Source organism: Ruditapes philippinarum, unplaced genomic scaffold (genome assembly GCF_026571515.1).
Source record: "Ruditapes philippinarum isolate M1 unplaced genomic scaffold, ASM2657151v2 ctg1203_1_1_1_1, whole genome shotgun sequence".
Lineage (NCBI taxonomy): Eukaryota > Metazoa > Mollusca > Bivalvia > Venerida > Veneridae > Ruditapes > Ruditapes philippinarum.
In genome coordinates this window covers 233878-261634 of record NW_026857820.1, presented here as the reverse complement: position 1 = coordinate 261634, position 27757 = coordinate 233878, and the positions used below count along the sequence as shown (strand labels likewise).

Here is a 27757-nt window from a genome sequence, read left to right as displayed (position 1 = left end):
GACCCACCAGACAAGCTGTTTTCTTTGGAAATAATTAACCATTCAGTTTAGAGCCTCATCTTTCTACTAATTATAGATAATGTGCTTATCTCAATAAGGAAAACATTGGATTAGTAACCCAGGGGTTGGGGATGTCACTAATTTGATATTCGAACGAGGCGAAATTTCTCCGTGACAATTGATTTCGGAATATAACGGACATTTGGCTCTCACTGTTGATTCAAAAATAAGGCATGGTTAGAACCTGGTCACTTGCTTAGAAATAGGTAAGAAATGAATCATTCAGGAACGTCGGTTAGATGGATCTACCGCCGTAAACCCAGAAAAAGCATCAATTATAGCTAGCTCAATTCATCATATCAACATCCACGCCATCGTCAGCTCTTCTTCACTTGATTGAGAATAAAACAACAGATTCCGTTGAGTATCATACATTAGAAGACATACGCACGCAAGTAATAACAGCACTAGCGTATCTTATCACCATTTTGAAAATTAAGCCCCCCCCCCAATGCTGTTATTTTAAATTTCCAAAAATATTTAATTCATAGTATCCAGCTACACGTTCTAAATCGGTTCATTAAGGCAAATATTTGAGTAATCGTTTACTTTTTGGATATATTTTACCTTTTGCTTCTTTTTATGATATTACATGTATAGCATCTAACATGCTTTTATTATCTAATTAGGAAATGGATATCAATTCTGAGTGCATTGTTGTAGAATAATGCACGGTTTGAGTTCAAATGCGTAGTAATATAATCACGAAGGCCGATAGGCCTGAGAGATTAATTACAAAGCATTTGAACGAAAAACGTGCATTTTTATACAATAATGCACGAAGAATTAATATCTATTTCCATTCTAACACGTCAAGAAAAAATATAATTATTACTATAAAGTTGGACTTTTTGTTTGGTGGTTAAATTTGTTTTCGCCTGAGAGTTTCCCATAGAAACGTTCTTTAAAGGCTGTTCCAGTGGGTTGAAAACAAACTGTCGTTAAATCTACCGTGTGTAGAAACACTTTGATAATAACGAATTTTGAAAACGTTCGTAAAACTTTGTTTGTTAATTTAATTTCACTCTATAATTTTTCAAATTATTAAAAGTGAAATAAACGTAAAACTGAACTCGTTTGCGCCATTAAAATAGCGTACTTGATTTGATTGTTTTGCACGTGCTGTTTGGCGCTACATTGTGACGTCACGTAAACAACACTTTAAACGTCTGTACAGCGTTAACGACTGAATTAAAGATATTGGTGTTCGGATTCATTTTCTTAATTAGACAATTTTCTTTCATTCTAGATAGCTTTCACAACATAATTCGACAAAAAATGTTTTTCTTTATCAGATTTTTTAAACAAAATGGCGCCCTCAGTGTGAAAATACACAGGGAGATAATAAGAACGGCGAGTGCATTGTTGCAGAATAATGCACGCTTCAGACCTTCTTTGTTTATATAGAAAAAAATCCGATAGTGTTAGAATTATTATTATTATTTCTATTTTTTACATAAATTTTATATCTTAAACATTTCCTACTTAAACTACACTTATCACCTCTATATAAAATGCATGATCATTAACACTGCTTGTGCAAATAATGATGATGTATACACAGTTACAAATCAAAAGTAACATATGTTCTTCCAAATTTAAAATAACAGAAAACTATAATTCCTTTGTTTCATTTTGTCAATTTAGTGCAGAAACGGGAAAAGTCCTTCTGAATTGAATAAGAGTTAATCAATTATTGCACGAAGGTGACGGTTTGAACGGATTAATTCGAAGACATCATTATTTCAATTCAATAATATGCTGTTAAAGTTATTTTATAATAAGGTATTCATTCGTTCAGCGTAATCATGCTTTTTCAAAAATAATTGATTACTTCTACCTCCAGGCTCATCTTTCAATGCTAAAGCTTTTTGAAATAACATTTCAATAAAAGAATCTTTGCATGTCGTATAGTTGTTTACATATTGATCGTCGTCCGAGTTATATAAGAATGACTCTCATTGTATACTTTTTATGTCAATAAGGAAATAAATGAAATGCACTTTGGTTTGAATATGATTTTAAATTGACGTGAAGTTTGTGGGGCTGTATACAATCTAGATAGATGTTTGCCAAGTTTCTTTTATTCTAAATTTTTATATCAACAGTGTAATGTTTCGTTAACAATTTATTTGCAGCTTATATAATATTATGTTTGCTATCATTATGTAATAGTAAGGAATATTAAGAGTGGAAATAAAATGGCTAGCCAGGTATTTAGTTACTTTGTTGTAATGATTAAATGTACATAAATACAATATAATTGTAGAGAAATATATGGAAAAATTCCTTTTTGATTGTAATGGCGAGACAATCAAATGAAGAATACATATCATACGGAACTACTGAAATAAGTAAAACAGAGTGAAATATACTCTCTTGAAATTGAAAATGCTGCAGGCTCGGTTTGATTAAGCCTGTTATGGACAGTACTGAACTGTCCACGATCCCTAGCACCGGCTAAGTCATAATGATATACTTTATTGTGCGTTCCCGAATGTTCATTACATACTTAAATATATATTCTTATTGTGAATGTACAGATAAAAAAAACGATAACTTTACAATAGGCATACTTGTTTAAATCTTATATTTAATTTCAAATGAATACTCAACATCATATAAAAGGAGTGGAACAGTGTTTTTGTTATATTCTATACAAATTTTCAAACATCACTCTAAACATTTGTCAATGTACCATCGTCATTTGGTCAATCAACATTATAATATACAATCTTTATAACATTTTCAGGTTTGCTCGACAGTTAACATTATTAGTTATAAAGATTGTTGACAGGTTACATATTCCTTTATAAACGGTTATTTGTAAATATATTGCAAACATGTCAACAATCTTTATAAGGATTTGCATAATACAGAAAGCATCATTTTTTAGAGAAAAAAGAAGTACGATTTCTTCATGAATCGACAGCAGCCGTGTATAAAAAAAAACTATATACACGTCACGATTATCCAATGAAAAGCGACATTACAAACGTGCAAGATCACATTATATAGGAAATATAGTAAATGCGTATATAAAGAACGGTAATTAAGAAAAAATATTTTCATTTACTGAAAATTTTTGAAATAACAATAAATTTATAAAGACAAAATCATGATACATATTATTTTGTTTGGTTAGGTTTTACGTTTTTCATGAACGGATAATCTAGTGGTGTGCATGTACATATATAATGCATTAGATGCTTTTTCTACAGTGGTGTTTTACCGCAAAAATTAGATAATGTATTTTTTTTTGTCGTAACCACATCTCACGGACAGACATCATTATAAAACATACTGTAAAACTTGATGGACTCATCAATATATACACGTAGATATTTCTCTGCAACAACTTTCACTTTTGTATAACAGCATTTTATCTAGGATGAAATGTTAAGTTACGAAGCCTTTTTTGATGCTCATTGTATGAAATATATGTACATGAATTTATAATGCAAAACTATTTTACACATATTGAATTGCTTTTTTCGAATTCGTTAATACCAGGTGAAAGAGTCGAGCATACCTCTTAAGGATGCCAACAAAAATATATCCAAACCTAATATTTCAAATTAACTATGTTTCGGTGCTGTAAGAACTGGACTTCTATATTTGTTGTTGACAAGAGGTAGGAAAGAGTAGAAACACATGCTATTCATTTTCAATATGAAGTTAGTGTTCATGAATTATTGTTCTCAACGAATTTGAAAAAATGATATAATTACCATAATACTACGCTGACGAAACATGTCAAACATTGAAACATTGGTTGAACTTGTTTTTAAATGTAATGTGTATAAATTCGAAATATATAAACATATGCCTCGCCAGATTTTAAAGTTGAGAGAATTGAAACATTTAATAATATTTCCACAAATTAACATAATACAACAAAGAAAGTGATGAATAGCATTTGATGGATTGAAATTACTTGAAATATTCTTTCTTTGGATAAGTGGTAGATTAATAAATCAATAGATTGTGCCTTCATAAATGTGACGTACGTTTTATGGTAGACTTGTAAGTATTTAACAAATGTCTGTGCATACTTATAATATGTATTAACCTCTTTACTAATCTTGGTGTAAAATTACTGTTCCATAATTTGTAAACACTGAGTCTGGACAAGTAGAAATGGTTTCAATTCCCACAGTTGAAGTTTTATAAAAGCTATTCAGAAACCTCTCAGGAAACAATTTATAAGTAGTTATCTCTTACACAAAGTTAATCAACCTCAAACTTTTCAAAAGGGCGAAACCCCTCTTTATCAAGTAGTTTGCTTTTTTTTAATTTCTACGTCATATATTAATATTATTTCGTCTTACACAGTTTGTTAGTGACAGATTAATACAGAAATACATTTTCATATTATTTTGTAAATAGCATAGTGTAAGAAAAAAAGAAGACAATTTATATATATGTTTAAAAGGGCGTTTCAACCCCTCGAAACGTTGGAGGTTGATTAACTTTGTGTTATAAAAAGTTATTTAGTATATAGTATACCAAAAGTCTTTAACGGTGTAAGATAATAAAATGCTTTGTTATCAAATCGTTAATGGTTACTTCTGCATGTTATTTATATATACGGTCTATTGTTTCTTTTTCATGTTATCAATTTAGGCAAGAGGTTTGCAACTTTTGGATAAGATAGAAAACCACGACATAGAAGGTGTAAAGCAAATACTTAGTCGCGATACAGACCTTAAAGTAGATCGGGTAAGAATGGTTTCTTATTGTTTCCATGCAAATAATAATTCTAATATACTTGTCTTTCGCAATTGCTTTTATACAAACTGTTACAAACTGCCTCAATACAATGGTGGTATGAGAACATTAAAATCGACAGTAAGGTGTCAATGTGCCTTTTAACCTAACCAAAAAATAATACAAATTTCTCAAATATAAAAATATTGGTGAAGGAATGAAAGAAGTCAAAGGAAAACATTGAATATACCCATGCCTAAAGCTTGGGTCATTAAAAGGTTTTTGGACTGACTGAATGGCTATAATTCCAAGATTTTCTTGGTGTTGTTTTCTATGTTTTCTTAAATGTATTTATGATACATTTTAATTATTTGAATGTGACCTAACAACTTGTTGAGATTCAAAATTAGATAAAAACTGAAGCTGTAAGAGGGGTTCTCTATGTGTGACTAAGAGGCTCAATGAACAGCCTTTTCCAAGCGCAGCCTGCAACTTTCAAAAGCTTTTCGTTTTGGAGGTTTTTTAAGGTTCTCTTTTGTTCACTCTTTCAAGTTATATAAGTTATCCCTCACTGGAATTTTTATGATTATGATTTTGTCGAGTTCATGTTTTATGTTTTCAGAAAGGAGACACCCCAATTCATCTCGCTGCAAGGAAAGGCTATTTTGATATTATAGAAATACTTATCAAGAAAGGATGCAATGTCAATCAGAAAAACCAGGTATATATTTTATGTTTTGTTACATCTAGTTTTATCCAGCAGGTGCGGTGGTTTTGACCCCTGGTGTTGCTTTAAATTTGTAACACCCGAGGTTAGCCAAAACCTAATTTGTGTTGGTGTGATGTAAAACAGAACAATCAAATCTTTTTAATTTTAACATCAGCAACATGCTAATGGATTATTGTTTACCTAGATATTCCAAATGTAAAAACTGAACATATGTTCTAATAATAGGAATAAACAAACCAAAAAGACAAATGTGGCTCAATTTTCTAACGTCTGTTCTAAAGAGACGATGATTGGGGTTTAATACGTCCGTGCAGTCTTGTAAGACCGAGGTATCTTCTGTTGACTGATTCATTTGTTTCAAAGTTCTCTTTAAACATAAGATGAATCTGTGCGCAGAGCATTACAAAATCAAGAATGTCAATTCTGTCCTCTCTTCCTTTTCCATAAAATAGAGAAAAATAAGAATCCCCAAAGAAAGCCCAACACGGCAAAATTGAAAATGTTGCAGGCTCTGGTTGATTGAGCCTGTTCATGGACGGTTCTGTCAAGTGCAAATACCGTCGACGCCCCGTAGCACCGGCTAAAGAAGAATTAAAATTTTATCAGGAACTGGTGAAATTTAGAATTATGAAACATCCGCAAATCCGCGAACATTTTAGATAAAGCATTTTGATCGCACTGATTTGCCCCTTTTTTCCTTTTACCCAAATGAATTATTTTGACGCAACTATAACGGACCGTCATGAAAATGTATTTCGCCACTTCGGGTTATAAGTTTTCTCCTTTGACAGCATGTCTAGTTGTATTCCTAACGTCGACAGTCTCTGTGTCCGAAAGGCGGAAGTACTCTACTTCAGCATTAGCATACGTATAAACCATCGCCTACTTGAAATTATTTGAAGTTTATATAATAGAAATAAGGTAGATAAATGACATAAAATCTAAATACAGATAAAAGATATATAATAAAATGATCATATTTCAATTTCTTATGTATGCAATCATTATTGATTGGAATTTAGAATATAGATAGTTGTGCGTTTTCGTTTAGAATGGTTTTGCCGCCCTCCATTATGCAGCCAGGGATGGACGGATGGATATTGTCAATTTCCTGTTGAAATCTGGCGCAGATCCAAATATTAAAAACAAGGTTTGGTAAATCTTATCTTGTGGTTATTTTGTCAACTGTTCGTTATCAGATCAAGTATTGTTACGGTATCTAAAGTTTAGATTTAATGTGCACAATAGTTAACTTGCTCTGTTTGATTCATTTCCTTTTTTGGTTGTTTTTGTAATATCAACAGATATGCAAATATGCTTAGACAACTATGATCTAAAATCAACATTTTGTTACCTATTATGTATATACATTAACTGTGAGCTTTTGTAGAAGAAGAAACATTTTTCTTACAAAGGAATCAATTTTTATTTTAGGTAATACATTGAAATAATTACAGTAAATTATTGCAATTTTTTTTCACTCGAAATAAACCGTTCCAAATTGAAATACAGGACGGTGATGCTCCAATTCACGAACTGGTCAAGTATCAACCGATGGACACCATTGAAGAAATGATCACGCTTGGGATGAACGTCAATTTGCAGAACAAGGTGACAGTCATATAAGAAAATAAACAAAAGAAAACATGTCTTTATATAAACAAAACAAATTCAATCTCTATGGTCTTTCTATCTTTATAGATATAAATGAATACTTTTTTATTTTTGTGGGCAAACATATATTTTATAATAAGGAATATTTTAGATCACCTGATAAAAAGCGCTAAATGTGAAATCATTTTTGAATAAAGTATCAAAATTACAAACAAAATTGTATTTTGACTTCCATACAAAGTACTTAATTACTAGAACTGTATTCATTGCCAAAAAAACACAAACGAGCAAATGAATAACTGTTCATAAAAAGTAACAGGACACTTATGATAGAAATCTTTTGAAAACTAAAATTGATAGCATTTTTGAGACTTAATGGACCTTCAATATATGATAATTGAATTTGCTATGCTGATTTATAAGATATACATTAGTCAACATGTCTGGGAGCAAAATACAAGTGCAAGCTTGTACTCACTACTCTTAAATGTTTGTTTTAAAATTTTTAAATGACTACTATTATTGTCTGTTTTTCTTTTGGGTCCTCCTAGGGTCCTTGCCACTGGCTCTTGAATGATTTCCAAAAAATAAAAAAGAAAAATAATGGTCATCTAAACACAATAAATTTTGAAACTAAAATTGATACATTTTCATGATTAATGGCCTTCTTTAAAAAGAATATTGCTATTTGTTTATTATTAACATGTCTTGAAAAGAAAAGATGAAAGCCGTGTCACTACAACACTTAAATGTTAGCTACAGCATGGATTCAGAATTGCGCAGGCTTTAGTTCATTTTTTTTACAGGATTAAAAGTAAGAACACGATTTAGGTAAAGCATGGATACTGATCAAAAACTGGAAACGTGATCCACCGGATGCATTGTCGACAACAAAACTGGATTTGCAGCCGGTTGATTGATCTGTATGAGATAAGAATAATGAATCTATCCCAAACCTTTAGAGTACAATTCACACTTAATATGTTAGTCAACAGTTATGTTGTGCTTAAGGCATTTAATACATTAAGCATTTTAATTTAGCATTTAAGGCCACAGTATTAAAATGAAGCAGAAATTAATTTGTGTTTAGTGTTTAAGCCTAGCTAATGTAATTTGTGTCTTCACAAGTTGTAATTACAAAGGGCACATGATTGCTAATAAACACAATAATAATGGCATCAGGTGAAGAAATTTTAGTGCAGGAAATTTCCATTTTCTCGTATTTAGCTTTTAAGCAGGGTAGTTATCTATAGCAAGCCTTTTTAAGCCTTCATTGTAAGGAATAAAAGATAAAAACAATTGAATTCATTTGCAGTATGAATGAGTTTTCTTTTCTTTTTTTCATACCATTTAATGTATAGCTCGGCCGTACACCATTACATATTGCTGTAGCCAATGGAAGATTTGACGCAGTGGAAACCCTGCTAACCTGTGGTGCCAGGAGCGACATAAAAGATAAAGTAAATTATTTACTTTTTTCATTCTTACCGCGGCAATGACATTTTCACCTTTCTTGTATCGTCCTATTTTACCCAATATTCTTCGAATGATACTATATTGTCACATTGAAGGTGGCTTTATGCTCAATGCCTCCTTAACACTTGTGCGGATGTTGAAATATTTAAAATTTCATAATGGTGCCTTTGATGGTATCTTGAACATACCGCTATCGTAGCCCAATCAAACTAAGCCAGTCTACAGCCTTTTCAATTTTGTCGTTTTGAGTGTTCCACTGGAGCTTCAGTATTTTTTTTATTTTTCATTTTAGACTGAATTTTGAATTGTAACATCCAATATAATTTGTCAATGAGTTGGAATACCCAAATAAACAAAAAACATTGCTTTTGGATATGCATTTTATTTTTATAATACAATTAATTTTACGCTAAATACAACACATGCTTTAAAGGGGAAAGTATTTGTTTAATATTGAGTGAACCAGTACATTCAGATTTACTTCTCTTTCATCAATCTCGAGAAAAGTGCATGTATATAATTGTCACCTTACAAATGACACGGTTTGAATGTACTTATTTGTGTACGGAGGTTAGAGTTGAGGCTGACTGCGTGGCTGAAAATTTGTCGTACATTATACGCCCCCAAGCACCGTCTTAACCAGACTTCAACATTTATATAGATATTAGATCTGGTACGCGCATGAATTAAGAAACATCGACACATTTTGTTAGTTCTTCGGTGAACCATCAATGATATACTGTTCAAGCATTTATTTGACATTTAGGCTTTCGTTGCCAAAATACATGGTGACATCTGCCCTACTTTCAACTTAGTATCGCCCTACTTTCAACTTAGTATCGCTTTTTTGATGGGTTAATGTGGGGAAGGGGATCCTATTATGCACATATGTACTGCAAAATATTTGATTATTCAATAATTTGATTTTAGAACGGCCGTACCCCTGCTGACAGTTGCAAAGATCCACAACTTGTCAAAATGATGAACCTACACTCTCTTACTATGGAGGCCATGAAGAAAGGGTATTTTCTATAACTGTGTTATTTGCACTTACTATTCTCTGTTTAGTATTAGGCTTTGATGTACATGTACATATCTATTCAAAATATCTTAACTAAATAATGAATGGTACTTTCCAGGAAAATCTACTTTTGTGACCAGAAAGTTAACGTACTAAATGTTTTTATTCAATTTAATATGTTCATGGATTATTGTTTATATAACATATACTATAATAATTAATAATCAATAATGGAAATGTGCTCTTTGATTTACAATATCCGAAAGAAATATCCATAAAAATAAGGATCTTTCTTGCGGATATTGTTAATCAACAAGATTCAGATGGTGATTCATATCACGTGATAAGGTCATCGTCATACCTAAAAATTAGAAATAATCATTCATTTAATTTTAGAATTATCATGGCACAAGGGATATCAGTGTCCAAGAAGAATGTCAAGAATAGAATTAACCTTGCACGTGTTGGCGTTGTCCTAGAAACAATATCTATGACCACTGATATAACGGCATCGTTCTATTGCCGACGAGAAAAGTCTGAGAACAGTTCGTGTTCGATCTCCACAGAAAAGGGAGACGAAATGGTCAGTGACGTATTTTTCATAAAGGTAAAATTTTGTACACAATTCCTTTTAAGATTGAAACTTTGTACACAATTCCTTTTAAGATTGAATTTTTGTACACAATTTCTTTTAAGATTGAAACTTTGTACAAAATTCCTTTTAAGATTGAAACTTTGTATGCAATTCCTTTTAAGAGTCAAACTTTTTACACTATTCCTTTAAAGATTCAAACTTTGTACACAATTACTTTTGAAATTGAAACTTTGTATGCAATTTCTATTAAGATTCAAACTTTGTACAAAATTCCATTTAAGATTCAAACTTTGTACACAATTCCTTTAAAAATTCAAACAATGTACACAATTCCTTTTAAGATTGAAAATTTGTACACAATTTCATTTAAGATTTAAACTGTGTACACAATTTCTTTTAAGATTGAAACTTTGTACGCAATTTCGTTTAAGATTTAAACACTGAACACAATTCTTTTTAAGATTGAAACTTTGTACACAAGTCCTTTTAAAATTCAATCTTTGCACTGTTGATGTAACTTAGCTTAGGCTTGACGTAAATATAAAAAATCTAGTAACACTGATATAATTTTGTTGTAACGTTATATAATTCTTTACGTTTATTTTAAACACTTACGTTATTTAGTTTGAGGTTCTGTATACTGCTCTTTCAAATGTTATCATAGGCATGATTATATTTAACGAAATTTATCATAACAATTTTACAAGATAAAATAGTCCCGTAAATGCTTATTTGTCGTCTGCACAACTGCAATCATTTTAAGAAATAAGGTCCTATTTAATGCGTTTGTACCACTTTTTTATCTGACATAATCCTGAGAAGAATAAGTGATTATGATCTTATATACGGAACTTACAGCTTATAATATACATTGTCTTTATGATAATAAGATCACAAATGTGCCAAGAATTTGTGACGTCACATTGACTCTGCCAATATACGGGTTACCGACGGAACAAGAAGAATTGTTCGCCCGGTTTGACTCTGGTACTACTTTACCTGTATTGAGAGTACAGAAAACTGGAGGGGTACGTTTAATAACTGAAATATTCACTTTTTGTATTATCCTTATATACATAGCTTTTTGAAATAAAACCTATAAGTTAATGAAAAGTAGATTAATAAGATAAACATTTACAATGCAAGGCGTTTTTAAACTTTAAGTCATTTTGTACCTAACGAAAGAAAATAACAGAAAATGGACAAAGCTAAACACGGAAAATCAAATCTTTTTCCAGGAAACATTGGCAATGGGTCATCGTTTAATCAAACTTGTAATTAAAAACAGAAAATAGCTAAACATTATGAGTATTTCTCTATAATACTATGGATCCCTGTACTTGTTAAGGGAAATTTATGTTCCCGGAAATAGTAATTATACATAATCAATACATTGCATTTCATACTGAGATTAGGCACGTTTATTTTTGAGAGACATAGAAAAATTGCAACATCTCTCAGACACCCTAGCACCGCCTTTGTCCAGTACTCCGGCTTTTTGATATATACTTACATATATTCATAATTACTCCGAGTAAAATGGTTTTAAATGTCTATTCGAACAACAACTGGTAATAGAAGATAATATTTCAGGAAAAGACATGCACGTTTGATACAAAACTTACCCCTGATACTTTCTCAATCTTTGCATTATTCACAAGAGCAAAGACTGATGTTAAAAACGTCGGACAGGAAGGAGGGGTGATTACAACAGATGCTGGTGAAGGAATGCGTCTAGAAATCCCTCCGGATACATTTACAAAGGAAGCAAATATTTCACTTAAAGTAAAGTGTATTTTACTTTTTAAAACATACGTGTGAAGGAATTTTGTTACACGAAACTTTCAATATTTTACTTCATTTCATTTTTTTTGTAAGGAACATAGCTTGCTTAATACAATTCCGGTGTAATTTGATCTTTCGTATTTATCTAAATAAGACATTTTTGCAGGCAGTTTTTCTGCTTTTCACTAAAATGCATGAGAAAAGTATTGCTTGCTTACAAAAAAATGAACTGTGGCTAAATGGTACATCGACCAAACGCGTGTTAATACTATTATTTTTTTACCACATTTACTTAATTGACAACACGTGCTGATAAGTCATCGAATCGAGCTAGTGCAAGATGACATAAATCTAATAGCATACGTCACAAAAAAAAACTTTTTAAACTTAATTATGAGCGGCACATTTGTAACACAAGGGGTTCTTTATTTGTCATGATATGAGCCGCGTCATGACAAAACCAACATAATGGGTTTGCGACCAGCATGGATCCAGACCAGCCTGCGCATCCGCGCAGTCTGATCAGGATCCATGCTGTTCGCTATTAGTTCCTCTACTTGTTATATGGTCTGTAAGCGAACAGCATGGATCCTGATCAGACTGCGCGAATTCGCAGGCTTGTCTGGATCCATGCTGGTCGCAAACCCATTATGTTGGTTTTGTCGTGACGCGGCTCATATGTTTTTCTTGTTCAGGTATTTCCGACAGAAAATGAGACAACGGAGACTGACGTCACTATGCTCACTGACGTCTACAACATCACGTCAGATGTTTCTGACAATCAAAACAGCATGAAATTGAGGTTACCGATGCACAACTGTGTTAATCTTGATGCCGCAGACGACATGCTTTTAATTACAGCAGACGACATTACTGATGATAGCGATGAAAATTGTCTTCAAGTGATTGACACAAAACCTACAGTGGGGAACATGTCAATTGAATATGAGATCCCTCATTTTAGCATGTAAGCAAATTCTTAGAAATTAGTTTAATTTATATAACTCATAGGTGTGTTTTTGTTAAGTGGCCCTTCCCGCTTCTTTCTGACTATTTTTTTATTCTTTTTGGATTTTATGTCACAGCAAATCTGACAGATTATTTAGGGGCTTTCAAATCGTACTGATTGGAAAAAGGACCTCGTTCATTTTAAAGCGGGTTTATGGATAGAAACAAGTATTTGACGTAAGTTTACTTGATGTGTACGTCTGAAATACACGGTAAAAAATACAGGCCAACTTCCATAGCACATCAACAATTCCCCCCGAAGACTTCAGATGTTTTAGTCACGCCAGTACATTATATAACAAAATTTAGTTTTCCATAAATTTATTCATTATTATAACATTCAACTTAACAAAAATGAATACAAATTCAGAGCAATAAATAGGGCAAAGACCTTATAAATTGTATTCATGTTAATCTGATAGTTAAAATATTACTCAGCGACTTTGCTATTTCAAATAAGTGCAGAAATAGAATTTCAAATATCAAATTTAATTTCAACATTAATAACATTATAATTATCTCATCTCATCTCGAAACATAATTTAGTGAAAATGTAAATTTTAATGTTTTAAATCAAAATCAAACCAACATTCACAGTCACAAATGTTGCATACAATCTTGTCTTTGCCAATCAGTACATTTTAAAAGAAACACGCCCAATATTAATCTTAGATAACTATAAAAAATGCATTTTATGTTCTTCAGTTTTTAGATTTCACAAACAATTTAAGTGATATAGGCATATTTGTTGGCATATTTATATTTCACGCTCATATCCAAAATACTAATAAACCATTTCACAGTTAACGCATCATTTTACAAAAACAGTTTACTTTAATTTTCTGCACTATAAAATATGAGTTGAACTCTAAGCCTGCATTGCAGCAACAAGTTTTACATGTGCGACTTGTACTGACCAAAAACAGGCGGTAAATCTTGGCCATCCTACTGTTACAATGAAAAATTGTTATGTACTTTAACGATATTTAGTTTAGTAGAAAAAAGTTAGGGACATGACTGCTGTTTTCTGATTAATTAGAACTAAAATATATGTTAAATAAGCAATTTGTTTACGTTTCTTTCATCATATAAAATACTTTTCAGGAAATATCTGTACTAAGCAATGAGCGTACAGTTTCAGTTTCTTGATTAATGAAACAACGGCTTGAGTAGGTTTTAAGCCACGCGGACAAAGATCCTTTGATTACTAGTCCGACACGTTAACCACTCGGTCATGCCGCCAAATTTTGCATTCATACCAGTGGAGAAATATGAACCATTCTGAATATTTTACTTTTTCTTTTCCAACTTTTAGCCATGTAGTGGTATCACAAATGCAGTTCAAGGAAAATAAAAAGAGCATATTTGACAGACTTGTCAGCGCCACGGAGAGACAAAGAACTGCAGTGTTCTTTGCTGTTGTTAGACACGAAAATAACAAAATGTGTCCGATGATATCAGTAGAATGTTGCCTAGCAAAACAGGCGCCAAAAAGGATAGAAAAATGGGTCTCCAAAGGCTATGTTACCCAGGTGAATTGTCGATATTTTAGCTTGTATAAACGTAGTTGAATTAACATAGTCAGCTCGATATACGACTATATTTTGCTAGATTATCTTTAAGGCGTATGCTAGACATGAAAGCTGTATAATATACTTAATTTAGACTTTGCCTGATCTAAGAAAATGGTTATAGAAGTGTTTTTAGCAAAAAAAGCGGTTTTTTATGAAAACTGTAGCATACGCCATAACGTTGCATTTACAAATTGTTAATTTTGTTAAGTTTAAACGTTTTAATTAACAAAGTTCACTTGTAAAAGTAATTCCATGTAATTTGATTTAAAAACTTTAAAAAACATGAGACATTATTTATCTAAAATTATTCTGTTAACAAATCACCTATCAATATTACTTTCCACCAACTGCTAAATACTCTTAAAGGCACTATATGCTAAGAAATCCATTTCTTTAATTCTCAAGAAATGTCAAACATGTGTATAATAATGTTTAAATAATAGATTAAGTGCATGTTAGATGTTTTACAACTGAAAAAGGTAGCGCTGATCACGCAGTTATGTGTCGTAAAGGTAGCAAAATGTTAACACAGTAGTATTTTGACTTCCATACAAGATATTTATTCACTATAATTATGCCCATTGCCAACAGAACTAAAGATACAAAACATAGTTCAGGTATATATAGCAAATGAGTATGTTTTTGGAAACTGTAACAAGATACCAAAATAAATATAAAAAATAAAATGACAATAGGCGTTTAAAACACTATCAAATATCAAAATACACCGTCAGGCAAAAAAAAAGAATTTGATCTAACATTCCTGTTTTTTTGCAAGGATTTGGAGCAATCTGGAAGTTTCCTTTTCAAACCTTACCAAGAATTTCTGGTATATCTTGACGGTGTTAAAACGGAGGACAGTACTGGGAAAAGAAAGCTTGCGTTTCTCCCCAGACGACCTAGCTTCCAGCCATATAGGTAAATATATATCCATTCTACTTTCTATAAGTTCATGATCACTGCCTTAAAATGGTGGTTAGTAACTCATATCAATTTATTGAATAATCAGTTACATTTTAAGCTGGACCAAAAGCCGATGATAAAGCAGTTGTGTATGGTAGCTAAAATTTCAATACTTCTGTGCATAAAAAAAGTTTAAACAAACCGAACCTACAACGTGGTTGCCATACCTGAATTCAGTGTTGTTATATTTTTCTGGTCCTTCAGGATCATTGATTCTAGCACGTTTAGTATTGAAGATTGGATGTCACTTCATAGACAGGACTGATTTTGAGAATTTGGCTCTCTATAAGATGCTAGAGGCATTTTGTAGTACAAGTGGTATCTTGGTGTATTTTACCTATTTAAGGTATGCTGAATCCGATAAAGGTGGATACCAAATTGAAAAACCTGATCTTGACCATTGAAATTGCCATTTAAAATGACCATTAGAATGGCCGCCAAATTTCTTTATCATAAATGGATGATATATCAAATAAAACTTTAAAGGAAAGGAAAAGCCTGAAATTTGTCACAAAGCATGTTTAGGTAAAAACAAATTAGACACCAAAACAGAATTTAAAAAAAACAAATTTAATATGGCCGAAAAATCCAAGGTGGCGGACATTTTTAGTAATATAGAAGTAATATTAAAGATAGTACTGAAAATTTTAAGGCATTTAAACATAAGAGACAAATTTAAGAGATAAAATTTCTAGAAAGTCCCTATTCCTTTGAACCATCACTATATTTAGGGTTTACGCAGCGAACACTACACTCTTCCCTGCCCTATCTGCTAGATATAGAGTTTTCATGTATTTTATCTGGCACTCTATGTGTGAGGGGGTTAAAACGTGTGCATGCAAAATATACATTAATTAAAGGAACCTTTCTATGAGTACTCTTGGACTTTGGTGTTCGTTTTTCTGTTATTGGTCGTCGTCTTCGTACTTCTGTTATCGGTTCTCGTCGCATTTCTCTGTTGTCAGTTATTCTGTTATTGGTCGTCGACTTTCGTTCTACTGTTATCGGTCCTCGTCGCAGTTCTCTTGTTGTTAGTTCTTCTGTTATTGGTCGTGATCTTCGTTCTTTTGTAATCGGTCCGGTCTTAGTTCTTTTTTTTTGTGAGATGTTCTGTTATCGGTCCTCGTCTCCGTTTTTCTGTTATCGGTCGTCGTCTTCATTGTTCTATTATCGGTTCCCGTCTTTGTTCTTCTGCGTACTTCTGTCATCGGTTCTCGTCTCTATTTTTCTGTAATCAGTCTTGGTCTACGTTGCCTTGTTATCAATACTTCTGTTATGGGTGCTAGTCTCTATTTTTCTGTAATCAGTCTTTGTCTACGTTTTCTTGTTCGATTCGTTTGTCATCGGTGCTAGTCTCTATTTTTCTGTAATCATTCTTGGTCTACGTTTCCTTGTTATCAATTCTTCTGTTATCGGTGCTAGTCTCTATTTTTCTGTAATCAGTCTTGGTCTACGTTTTCTTGTTATCAATTCTTCTGTCATCGGTGCTAGTCTCTATTTCTCTGTAATCAGTCTTGGTCTACGTTTTCTGGTTATTAATTATTCTGTTAACGGTGCTAGTCTCTATTTTTCTGTAATCAGTCTTGGTCTACGTTTTCTGGTTATTAATTCTTCTGTTATCGGTGCTAGTCTCTATTTTTCTGAAATCAGTCATGGTCAACGTTTTCATGTTATTAATTCTTCTGTTATCGGTGATAGTCTCTATTTTTCTGTAATCAGTCTTGGTCTACGTTTTCTTGTTCAATTCTTCTGTTATCGGTGCTAGTCTCTATTTTTCTGCAATCAGTCTTGGTCTACGTTTTCTTGTTATTAATTATTCTGTTATCGGTGCTAGTCTCTATTTTTCTGTAATCAGTCTTGGTCTACGTTTTCTTGTTATTAATTCTTCTGTTATCGGTGCTAGTCTCTATTTTTCTGTAATCAGTCTTGGTCTACGCATTCTTGTTATCAATTCTTCTGTTATCGGTGATAGTCTCTATTTTTCTGTAATCAGTCTTGGTCTACGTTTTCTTGTTCAATTCTTCTGTTATCGGTGCTAGTCTCTATTTTTCTGCAATCAGTCTTGGTCTACGTTTTCTTGTTATTAATTATTCTGTTATCGGTGCTAGTTTCTATTTATCTGTAATCAGTCTTGGTTTACGTTTTCTTGTTCAATTCTTCTGTTATCGGTGCTAGTCTCTATTTTTCTGTAATCAGTCTTGGTCTACGTTTTCTTGTTATTAATTCTTCTGTTATCGGTGCTAGTCTCTATTTTTCTGTAATCAGTCTTGGTCTACGCATTCTTGTTATCAATTCTTCTGTTATCGGTGCTAGTCTCTATTTTTCTGTAATCAGTTTTGGTCTACGTTTTCTTGTTCAATTCTTCTGTTATCGGTGGTAGTCTCTATTTTTCTGTTATTAATTCTTGTCTCCATTGTCATATTGTCAGTTCTTCTGTTATCTGTCTCTGTCTATGTTCTTCTGTTATCGGTCCTCGTTTCTGTTCGCTTGTTGTCAGTTGTCCTGTTATCGGCCCCTGTCTCTGTTCTTCTGTTACCGGTCCTCGTCTCTATTCGCTTGTTGTCAGTTCTTGTCTCCGTTCTGCCTTCTGTAATCGGTCGTCGTCTTCGGTCTTGTACTTTCGGTACTTGTTTCTTGTTCCGTTAAGGTCTTCTCTTTTATCTATCGTTGCCGTCATGCTGTGTCGATGTCCTGGTTTTGTCAGTCTTGTAGTCATTTTATTCGTTCAGTGGAGTAGCGGGGGATCGAACTCACGACCCCTTGATTTGTAGGCAGACAGTGTTACCATTACACCATAGCGCCCGCTCTGAATAATAACCATTTTTGAAAGTCCTTTATACATTAAATACTATTTCAATGGCTAACAAAGGGTGTATTACAATTATATTTTAACACCTCTACTATGTAGCCAACCCACGTGACTTTTATACATGGGGCAAAGAAAATATTACTCGATTTAAGTAATATTTGTATACATAACATTGCCGTTACTTTAAGATATCCTCGAAATTTATTGGAAGGTACCCGGAATTCTGATGTATATCAAATGATGCGATAATCTTCTTGTAGATATTTCTCAAAACCGTGACTGACTTCCAAAATTTTCGAGAGCTGCCATGGTAAAGCAAGCACACGTAGAAATCTCCCGGTTTCAGACATTTTATGACTCGATGAAAATATGGTGTTGTTATTGTTGTTGTTGTTTTTAACTTTAACTTTAAATTTCAAATTAAATCGTCACTTATTTGTAAACAAGATGGTAAACATTTGTTGTTTTCTGTATTTTTGTTAAGAATGTTATCAAGTATACACTTCTCAGTTTAAGACGACTTTTTAATATCATCGATTATCCATCATATACCTTAATACAGTTATAATTGAATCTAAAAAATGAATTATGCAGATATTATTTTCGGCAGAAAACAACAAATACAAACAAAACAACACACAAAAACTTACATACATGTGTAATGTTCACAATGTGCTGAAATCGGCTCTTTATTAATTTTAACATTTCAGCAAGTGACACATTTTATAAAAGAATGGGACAGAAATGTTGTTGTAACCATTTAAAAAGTAGGATTTGTAAATTTTTTAGTTGGATATTTTTTACCTAGTTCGCTCAACACTCAATTAACACATTTTTATATATAAACCTGGGGTACAGAAATAAACCTGGGGTACAGAATATTGACAGAAAACAACTTTCATAGATTGAGATAGAGCCATAATGTCGTAGATATTTGGGTTACAAAAAGTTTTTAAATAACTGTTAATTGAGCCATTAGGCTTATAATCATTATATTTATTGGCCAATCACATTAAAATCAGATCATATTGAATAATCATTTGATTTTGACAATAAATTAATTGCATCATATTGTATCATAATTTTTTAATGGCATATTTTAGTTTTTTTAAGCGGCCATTTTAAATTGACCTTTTATTTTCTTGGTATCCACCCACATCGTCCTCAGCATACCCATATTAGGTTAAAACACTCAAGATATTACTTGTTCTGTAAAATGCCTCTAGATCTAGCATTCATTTTTTCTTAAAATCAGTCCTGTCTATCAGCCGGTGCTAGACTCAATTAAACCTAAATGTGCATGTACTGTTGTCGTTTTCATTGCTTCCGAGGGATATCTCTTTCACGGAATTAGTTATTATTTGTCACGAAAAAAACCAACATAATGGGTTTGCGACCAGCATGGATCCAGACCAGCCTGCGCATTCGCGCAGTCTGATCAGGATCCATGCTGTTCGCTTACCAACCCTATTACAAGTAGAGAAACTGATAGCGAACAGCATGGATCCTGATCAGACTGCGCGGATGCGCAGGCTGGTCTGGATCCATGCTGGTCGCACACCCATTATGTTGGTTTTGTCATGACACGGCTCATTTCTTTATTTCCTCTAGTTTTGAAGAGTACATATACAATATTATTACCCCTCACTTTTTTCGTAATGCTAATTTCCCATAGGCCTCTGGGAGTTATTTTTACTGTTAATGCAAGAATTTTGTACTGTTACATAGGTAACAGTGTTTTTAACAGTATAAAATCTGGTCACGTGGTCTATTTTCTAAATAAAATGAAATAAAATGGCCGCCATTTTTTTCTCGATTAATTCTTTTTCTCGACGTTAAACCCCGATAGGACATCTATTTCTTCTCTGAAGTAACTATGACACTCATAAAATTTAGTTGTTCGCACCCTGGTGTGCTTTTCGCGTATAAAATATCTTTTTGTTGAATAGTCAAAAAGTAAACATCCGTTTTCAACGGAAGTAATTGCAATATAAATAATTATGTGTCAAACTGGAACTTGCAGACGATTTAAGCATGCAACAAAGGATTTTTTAACAATTTTAATCAGTGAAACGTTACAGATATGATGGACAGACATAGGATATCATCGTTATTTTGTCAAAAAACATGCTAAGGATATTCTGGAAACAGAAGGGTCAGATTTCACAGATCATAACCGTGTAAATGGGTTAGTGTTTTGTTTTCTAAATAAAACCTAGCTTATTGTATGTTTATGATTTGTAGATATCATCACTTGCTTAAAGAATAAAATAAAAAGAAAACTTCTCAAGTAGGCCTAAAGTACACTTAAAACTTAAAAGGTAAGGACAGTTTAGTTATTGTTACTCTTGGTTTATTTTTGTTACAGTTAGATTTAGTTGACAATTTCAGATCATCACAGTATTTTTGTTTGGGGTAATAAAATAAATAACACATGGGTTTGTGAGTAACAGTAAAAATATCATACCTCGTAAAAATACTGTTACCCTCGAGTATCAGTATTTTCCTCGGGATGAAATTTTTACTGTTACCCACAAACCCATGGGTTATTTATATACAAATCTATTACAAAAAGTACATAAATCACTACATTTACGTCAATGTATGACTCACAAACATGTGAATGCAATTATATAAATGTAAAAAATACGTATGGTGATGTCCAGATTAAAAGATGGGCAAGTCCATTTAAAAAAGTAAGTTTAACGGTAAGGGTAGGTTCATCTCACTAACGGGTTATCATTTTTGTGTTTCAAGACTCATTTTTCATGCATACAAATACACAAAGCAAACACACAAAGCAGCGAAATATTTTACTTTATATGATGTTGGTTCCAAATTAAGAAAATACTTTACTTTAAAATTGTTAAATGTTGGTTCCATCCGATTGTTGTTTTTTTGTGTCTTTTCAAGAATCCAACTGGAGACAAACACAGAGAGTTTTGTTGAAGGAAGTGTCATGATACACAAATGTTTCAACGATGACAAAGATGTTTCACAGGACAACGAAGTTGTAACAGCTTTGCCTTTCTTCATCAAACTGAAAGAGGAAAATGCAAATAGTGAAATGGATGGTAATTAAATCAGATATTAGGTTAAATAGTTTAAAGTCACTACATGTCATCACAGTTTTCTAGATATAATTAGAAATAAAAAAAAGTTGCAAAAAGATGAAAAGGTTTTTCTCGTAAATGAAATGTTTCTTATCACACGACATGTTTTATTTTCAATGTATAATAATATTTAATACGTACATACAGTTAAACTTTACGGTAACGCTACTGGACCCAAATGTCATTTACCTTTGCAACCATTATAGATTTCGGAACAATTTGCGTATCCACAATTGATAAATTAATGTAAAGTTTCATATATAGACAATATCCCTTAATTACCTTTGCAACCATTATAGATTTCGGAACAATTTGCGTATCCACAATTGATAAATTAATGTAAAGTTTCATATATAGACAATATCCCTTAATTACCTTTGCAACCATTATAGATTTCGGAACAATTTGCGTATCCACAATTTATAAATTAATGTAAAGTTTCATATATAGACAATTCCCCTTAATAATTAAAAAAAAAACATCAGCAGTGTATAGGTCTATATAAAAAATCGCCTGATGATTTTGTCTGTCTTTATACGTTTTTGGCTTTGTTATTGCTTGTGATGTTAATAATTGTGTAAACATTTGTTCTCCAAAGCTCTTTTTGAAAATACATATTATGCCTCAGAAATCCACATTTTTATTAATTGTCAAGAAATGTTAAACATGTGTTTAATAATGTTTAAAATTGGATTTGATTTAGACATGTAAGATATTTTACAACTGAAGAAAGTAGCACTGAACGTAAAGTTATGCGTCATAAAGGTAGCAAATGTAAAATAATATTTTGAGTTTCATACAAAACACTTATTCTCTATACCTATTGCCAACAAAGCAAAGAAAGAAAAAGATAGTTCATCCATGTTGCAAATAAATACCTATATTTTTGAAACAGTAACCAGATACCAAAAATAAAAAAAAGTTTATGATTATTAAAAATGATAGCTTTTCTGAGGCATAATTTGCCGTTTTGTACCATATTTGGATATTAACTCAGCGTATATCCTACATATAACATCCTCTATTCATAATCACCACTTATCGTTTTGTAAATGTTTGTTGTTTTGTTATAAAGTCTAGCTTTTTTCATATAAACAGAAATGTATTGAATCATGCTTTGTATCATACTCTCAAATCCCACTCATATTGGGAGATTTTGTTTATCATGTCTGTGTAAAACCAATTTAATTGTTTGGGGTTCCTTCACATGTTTCACATGTTTGTATTGTTACTTGGTTTGAATGTTTGCATGTTTTGTGATATCTACCATATTGAATTGTCGTTAGCGTAGGTATTTTCTACCCCCACCCCTTCTCCCATTTTAGACCCCTCTTTTCACCCTTATAGGCCTTGTCCCTTTAATTCCAATTTGGGCCCGTTTTAGTTTTAATTATTTCACACATAGCTTGGCCCTCTTCTCCTTTCGCCGCCCTTATGTCCTCTCTCAATTTTGGTTTGGTGTCTTCTGGGTGCCCTCCTGTTGTAGCTTGGGTGTATCGGGGACTGCGTAATGTGAACCTTGTCTTTGCCTTGTTGATCTTTATTCTCGTTTTTTATTATTAGTAAACCATTAATCATGTTTAGATCCAGCTTCATCCGATTTAACACAAGCAGTGACAGTGGCCAGTCAGATTCAAGAATGTCAGACTGGGGAAACAAATCAACCTTCTGATTCACCAAGCGAAGCAACCGAAAAAAAGGTACAGCAAGATTTAGAAGTAGACGATGAACGTGCCTCATTGGATGGCATCGACGTTGAAACTGCTACAGGGAAACTAGAAAGTTCAGGTGAATTTGCTACAAAGAAACTAGAAGTTCCAGGTGAATTTGCTACAAAGAAACTAAAGCTTCCAGGTGAATTTGCTACAAAGAAACTAGAAGTTCCAGGTGAACTCCATACCAGCGACGGACATAAAGAGCCATGTGCTCTTGATACCATTAAGAGAACTGAGGAAGGAGAACATTGTAGTAAACCTAAGGACAGTGAACAAATGGATACGTCAGGTACAGACATCGCGTTAACTAGAACCTTCTATTGCCGCACATTAGATACAATATAATTATTCCATTATGATTATATCGTATGTTCTAATCACAAATTTGTTTCATAAGAAATTATTGCATGAAGTAGCAGCCATATAATATTAGGGTCTGTCTTTCAATAATTGTTCTAAAATCCAAAGAATTTTTTTTTTGTTCTTGTTTGGTCTATTTAGATAATTTAAAGATCATTTGATAGACATGGTGCTTATGTTAAGGATAATAATTAAAAATTTTGCACGGCTTTAGCTGGTTGATTTATATGTTGTGGGTTAGTTCAAAGAGATGTACAATTGAATTGAATTCAAAGGCACATTATGGCTCAGAAACATTTTGTTTTCTTTAAGCGTTTTTATAACAAAAGAATGGCGTTAGAGCAAATCACATGCTGATCTCCTGAGAGTAAAGGTTTGAATGTGAAATTATTTGACATAATAGAAGCGAAATGTAGTGGTTTGACATCAATACAAAATACTAAATCATTTTAATGGTGATAAATGTCAGAAAGTAATAGAAGCAAAAGATGGTTCAAACAATGACTTTTAAAAAGTATTTTTTTTAGAAATAAAGATATATTGCATTTCTGAATAGTAAAAGGCCTTTAAGAAAAATATCAAAAAAGATTGTATGCTATTTTCTTAATAGGCTTTATAGCAAAGTACATTTCATGGAATCGATCACAATTTAATCTTTAATCTTCCGTTTCACGGTTTTTATCTTTTTATTTCATACAGTCACGAGATTTCTATATTCATTCACTGCATAAATGTTGCTGTATTTAATATTGCAATAATCAAACACTTATTTTTGTTTCTCCTAGAAAAATGATACCAATGTTTCATTATCTCATGGAATCTTGGGATTTTATTGATAATTTTTTTATGTGTTCAAACATCTCTGTCAGGTTTGAAAAAAATCTTAAATAACTATTTAAATTAGCTCAATTACATTTTATATAACGTTGTAACATTTCAATTGTTTTTTTGATTTACATATTTAAAGGTATTATATATGTTGAATTTAGATAAATAATGACGTCTTGATTCTTGTTATATACTTATATTTTTGTCCCCTTTTATTTAATTTTTATTTCTTAGGAATTAATAAGCAATTTACATATTGTTTTTTGAAAGTACATTAAACGTTTTTCCAAATACATACTGCTTTTATGAATTAATCATCTTCTTATCTTAAATGCTATCACGTTTGTTGTTGTTGTTTTTTTAGTGTTGTTTTTTTTGTTTGTTTGTTTTTTGTTGTTGTTTTTTTTCTTTCTTGTTTTTTTACAAAAATCTTTTATTTTGGTGTATCTGTACCACTTTTCAAAACGGTAATCACTGGCCATATTTTTGACTGTGATCAATATTTTGCTTTTTAGTCATTAGTAAAATTATAGTGATTTTTTATGGAAAACAAGATACCGCTTTATTCATTTTATAGATTATAGATTATAGTTAATGCTGAGACTTCACGTGCCTCGGTATTTTTTAAAAATTCTACAATACTATAATCATTATTCTTCATAACATCATTATGACCCAATTTCTTTCACTCCAACATTTGTATTTCAAATAATAACCTTATTTGTATATCACATAGAATAACCTTATTTATATTTCACTTAGAATAACCTAATTGTATTTTACATAGAATAACCTTTTTTGTATATCACTATTTGTATGTCACATAGAATAAACCATTTTTATATTTCACATAAAATAACTTTATTTGTATTTCACATGGATTAATTTTATTTGTATTTCCAGCTAGCTTACGGAACGTCGGTGGTTCTACTCAGGTGCCCCGTTTGAAGGGTATCTGAGGTCTTCCTCCACCAGTAAAGCTGAAACGTCGCCATATGACCAAAACTGTGTCGGTGTGACGTGAAACCCAATTAAACAAACAAACTAACAAATTTGAATTTCCCAAAGAATAACCTTATTTGTATTTCACACAGAATAATCTTATTTGTATTTCACACAGAATGATCTTATTTATATTTCACACAGAATTATCTTATTTGTATTTCACACAGAATTATCTTATTTGTATTTCATATAGAATAACTGTATAACCCCACACAAAGCACTCAACGACCTCAGCTTCTGTCGAATGTATAAATTTCAACCGATGATGTTTTTTTTGTTTTCAGAAAAGAAGAAACCTAAAGCTTGGATACTTCCAGATTATTTAAACGAATGAAGAAACATTCATATAATGTACTTAACATGTGAAAGACAATCGTGAAAAAAATATCATTGGATATTGATATTCATATGTGCTCTCAAAACGGAACGATAAAATCCGTATCTCACCGACAACACATATTGATATATTTATATCATGGTGATTCCATGGAAACTGACGATGCTTTTTTGTATAACATCCAAAAATACCTTCCTACTGGTCGCCATTTTATTTGTTATTCATTGTTGATGTAATGAGATATTATTAAACCTCTTACAATTTCTCCATGTAAAGCTGTTAAAAAAAATATTTTTGAATAGTTTTGAATAGTTTTCTTTCTGCTTCTTTTCGTATTTTTGTCAATATAAATTATATGTAAATATATTTTCTACGTAATGGCGCCACATTTATCAAGGGAGCTAAATATTGTAAAGATCGTGACAGATCTTTAAGATTGTTTCTTTATATGAAATATAAAGCACAGTTTGATATCAGTTTTAATACATGCACCCACAAACGTGTGTCTTTTGTAAACTTGTGAATTTCATCAGTTCACGTCATAAAATGATGTTAACCTATTACTCTCGGACATTTTAAACTTCTAATTCTGTCATTTTGTCATCCGTATGGTAACTGTTATACAAAAGTGTGTCTTCTAAATTTTATCATTTGACGTCAAAAAATAGTGTAAAGCTATTACTTTCAGATTCTTTGAACTTCAAATTTTTAGTACATTTTCATCTGTACAAACAAGTTATTTTCGTCATAAGTATAAAAAAAAGTTATCTTAAGTATCAAAAGTTAGCTTAAGTATTTTGTGAAGGAAAACTTTTAGTCATGTCATTACCAAAAGGGTCTCCGCACATTGCATGAGCATTGAAACCATACAAAATGGTACGAATAGGATTGACAGAGGTGAAATATGTGTCAGTCTAAAGATAATATTATAGAGGATGAATTTCATATATATGATACGTGTATAAGAAAACATTACATAGATAAATATTACTATGAAAACTATGTAAACTTATTCACCGGCTTTCAATATTTAACGAAAATAATGTTGACTGACTTTACTCGTTTAGTAAAGTGTGCTTTAAAGCTGAGCATAACGTTTTGTAAGGAATTGAAAATAAAAAATGTTTATATTCCATGTATTGCAATGTAAGTTTAGGACATAAATGCATGATAAGAAGATATTGATGTATGTTTTAAACATTCTTTTGTCATATGTACAATTGATATTATCAGTAATGTATATATTATATATTTTACACAGTAATATATGATCATGTCAGGTAATTAAGGTGCGAAATGCCCCAGTCAAAAGATAAAAAAATCGTGTTCTTTTCTGTTCTGTTATAAACCAGTTTTATATACCTTGTGAAAATGAAAGGAGTGAATATTATAACAAACATGTGGATTTTCTGTCAAATCAGCTCTTTGATTATCATCTTTGCCGTAAAGCGTTTTCATATTGAGAGGCAAAACAATCGGTTAAAAGCTTTCATGATTTTTACACGCTTTTATGGAAGATATTAATCAATTAGTTTTGTTTTAACTCATTTCTCTTTACATATCAACAGACGCTTCAACATCAGTATGTTAGCCGATGCAACCATTTGTCATTCAGTTTCATATTTAACTGAAACGCCGGTTTCGTCACGCTTTGCTGCATCAGTAAACCTCACGTGATTGCTAGGTATATCATGTGACCCAAAATGGAGGCTTTGTAAACACTTTTATTTGTTATTATTACAAAATGTTCTTTTTTAAGTTAATTTTTCACTTCTTTCTTTTTTTGGAATTTAATTGAAATCATATATAATCTAATATTGCACAAAGTATCAAATTTCAATCTGCTCTTTGACGGCATAATATTACTTGTGGGGGACTGATCAGGGGTAGTAACCGCTACTAGGAGTTTGTAAATATTTAACTTAGCGATTTCTCCGTGCTTTACAAATTGCATAAAGATTGTTTCATATATATCTTTTATTTTCATTTTATTTTGTGTATATATTAAATGCATGCTTTTACATTTGTAATATTCTGTATAAACATTTTGTTTA

General features: G+C 31.8%; 1 protein-coding gene across 2 annotated transcripts; it reads left to right on the top strand.

Annotated features, from left to right (window-relative positions):
* The first annotated feature begins 2089 nt into the window (after positions 1 to 2089).
* On the top strand, positions 2090 to 27757 carry LOC132751156 (uncharacterized). 2 transcript variants are annotated; one of them, XM_060741290.1, is made up of 16 exons: positions 2090 to 2273; positions 4687 to 4782; positions 5393 to 5491; positions 6552 to 6650; positions 7013 to 7111; positions 8476 to 8574; positions 9521 to 9612; positions 10008 to 10218; positions 11097 to 11234; positions 11800 to 11991; positions 12687 to 12958; positions 14315 to 14531; positions 15352 to 15491; positions 21259 to 21419; positions 23043 to 23462; positions 25651 to 27757. In XM_060741290.1, the coding sequence occupies exons 1-16, from the start codon at positions 2262 to 2264 to the stop codon at positions 25698 to 25700; spliced, it is 2397 nt and encodes a 798-aa protein (XP_060597273.1). In that variant the 5' UTR covers positions 2090 to 2261; the 3' UTR covers positions 25701 to 27757. The 2 variants fall into 2 exon arrangements, with proteins under 2 accessions (XP_060597273.1, XP_060597274.1); XM_060741291.1 differs by lacking the exon at positions 23043 to 23462 and having other exon boundaries at positions 2092 to 2273.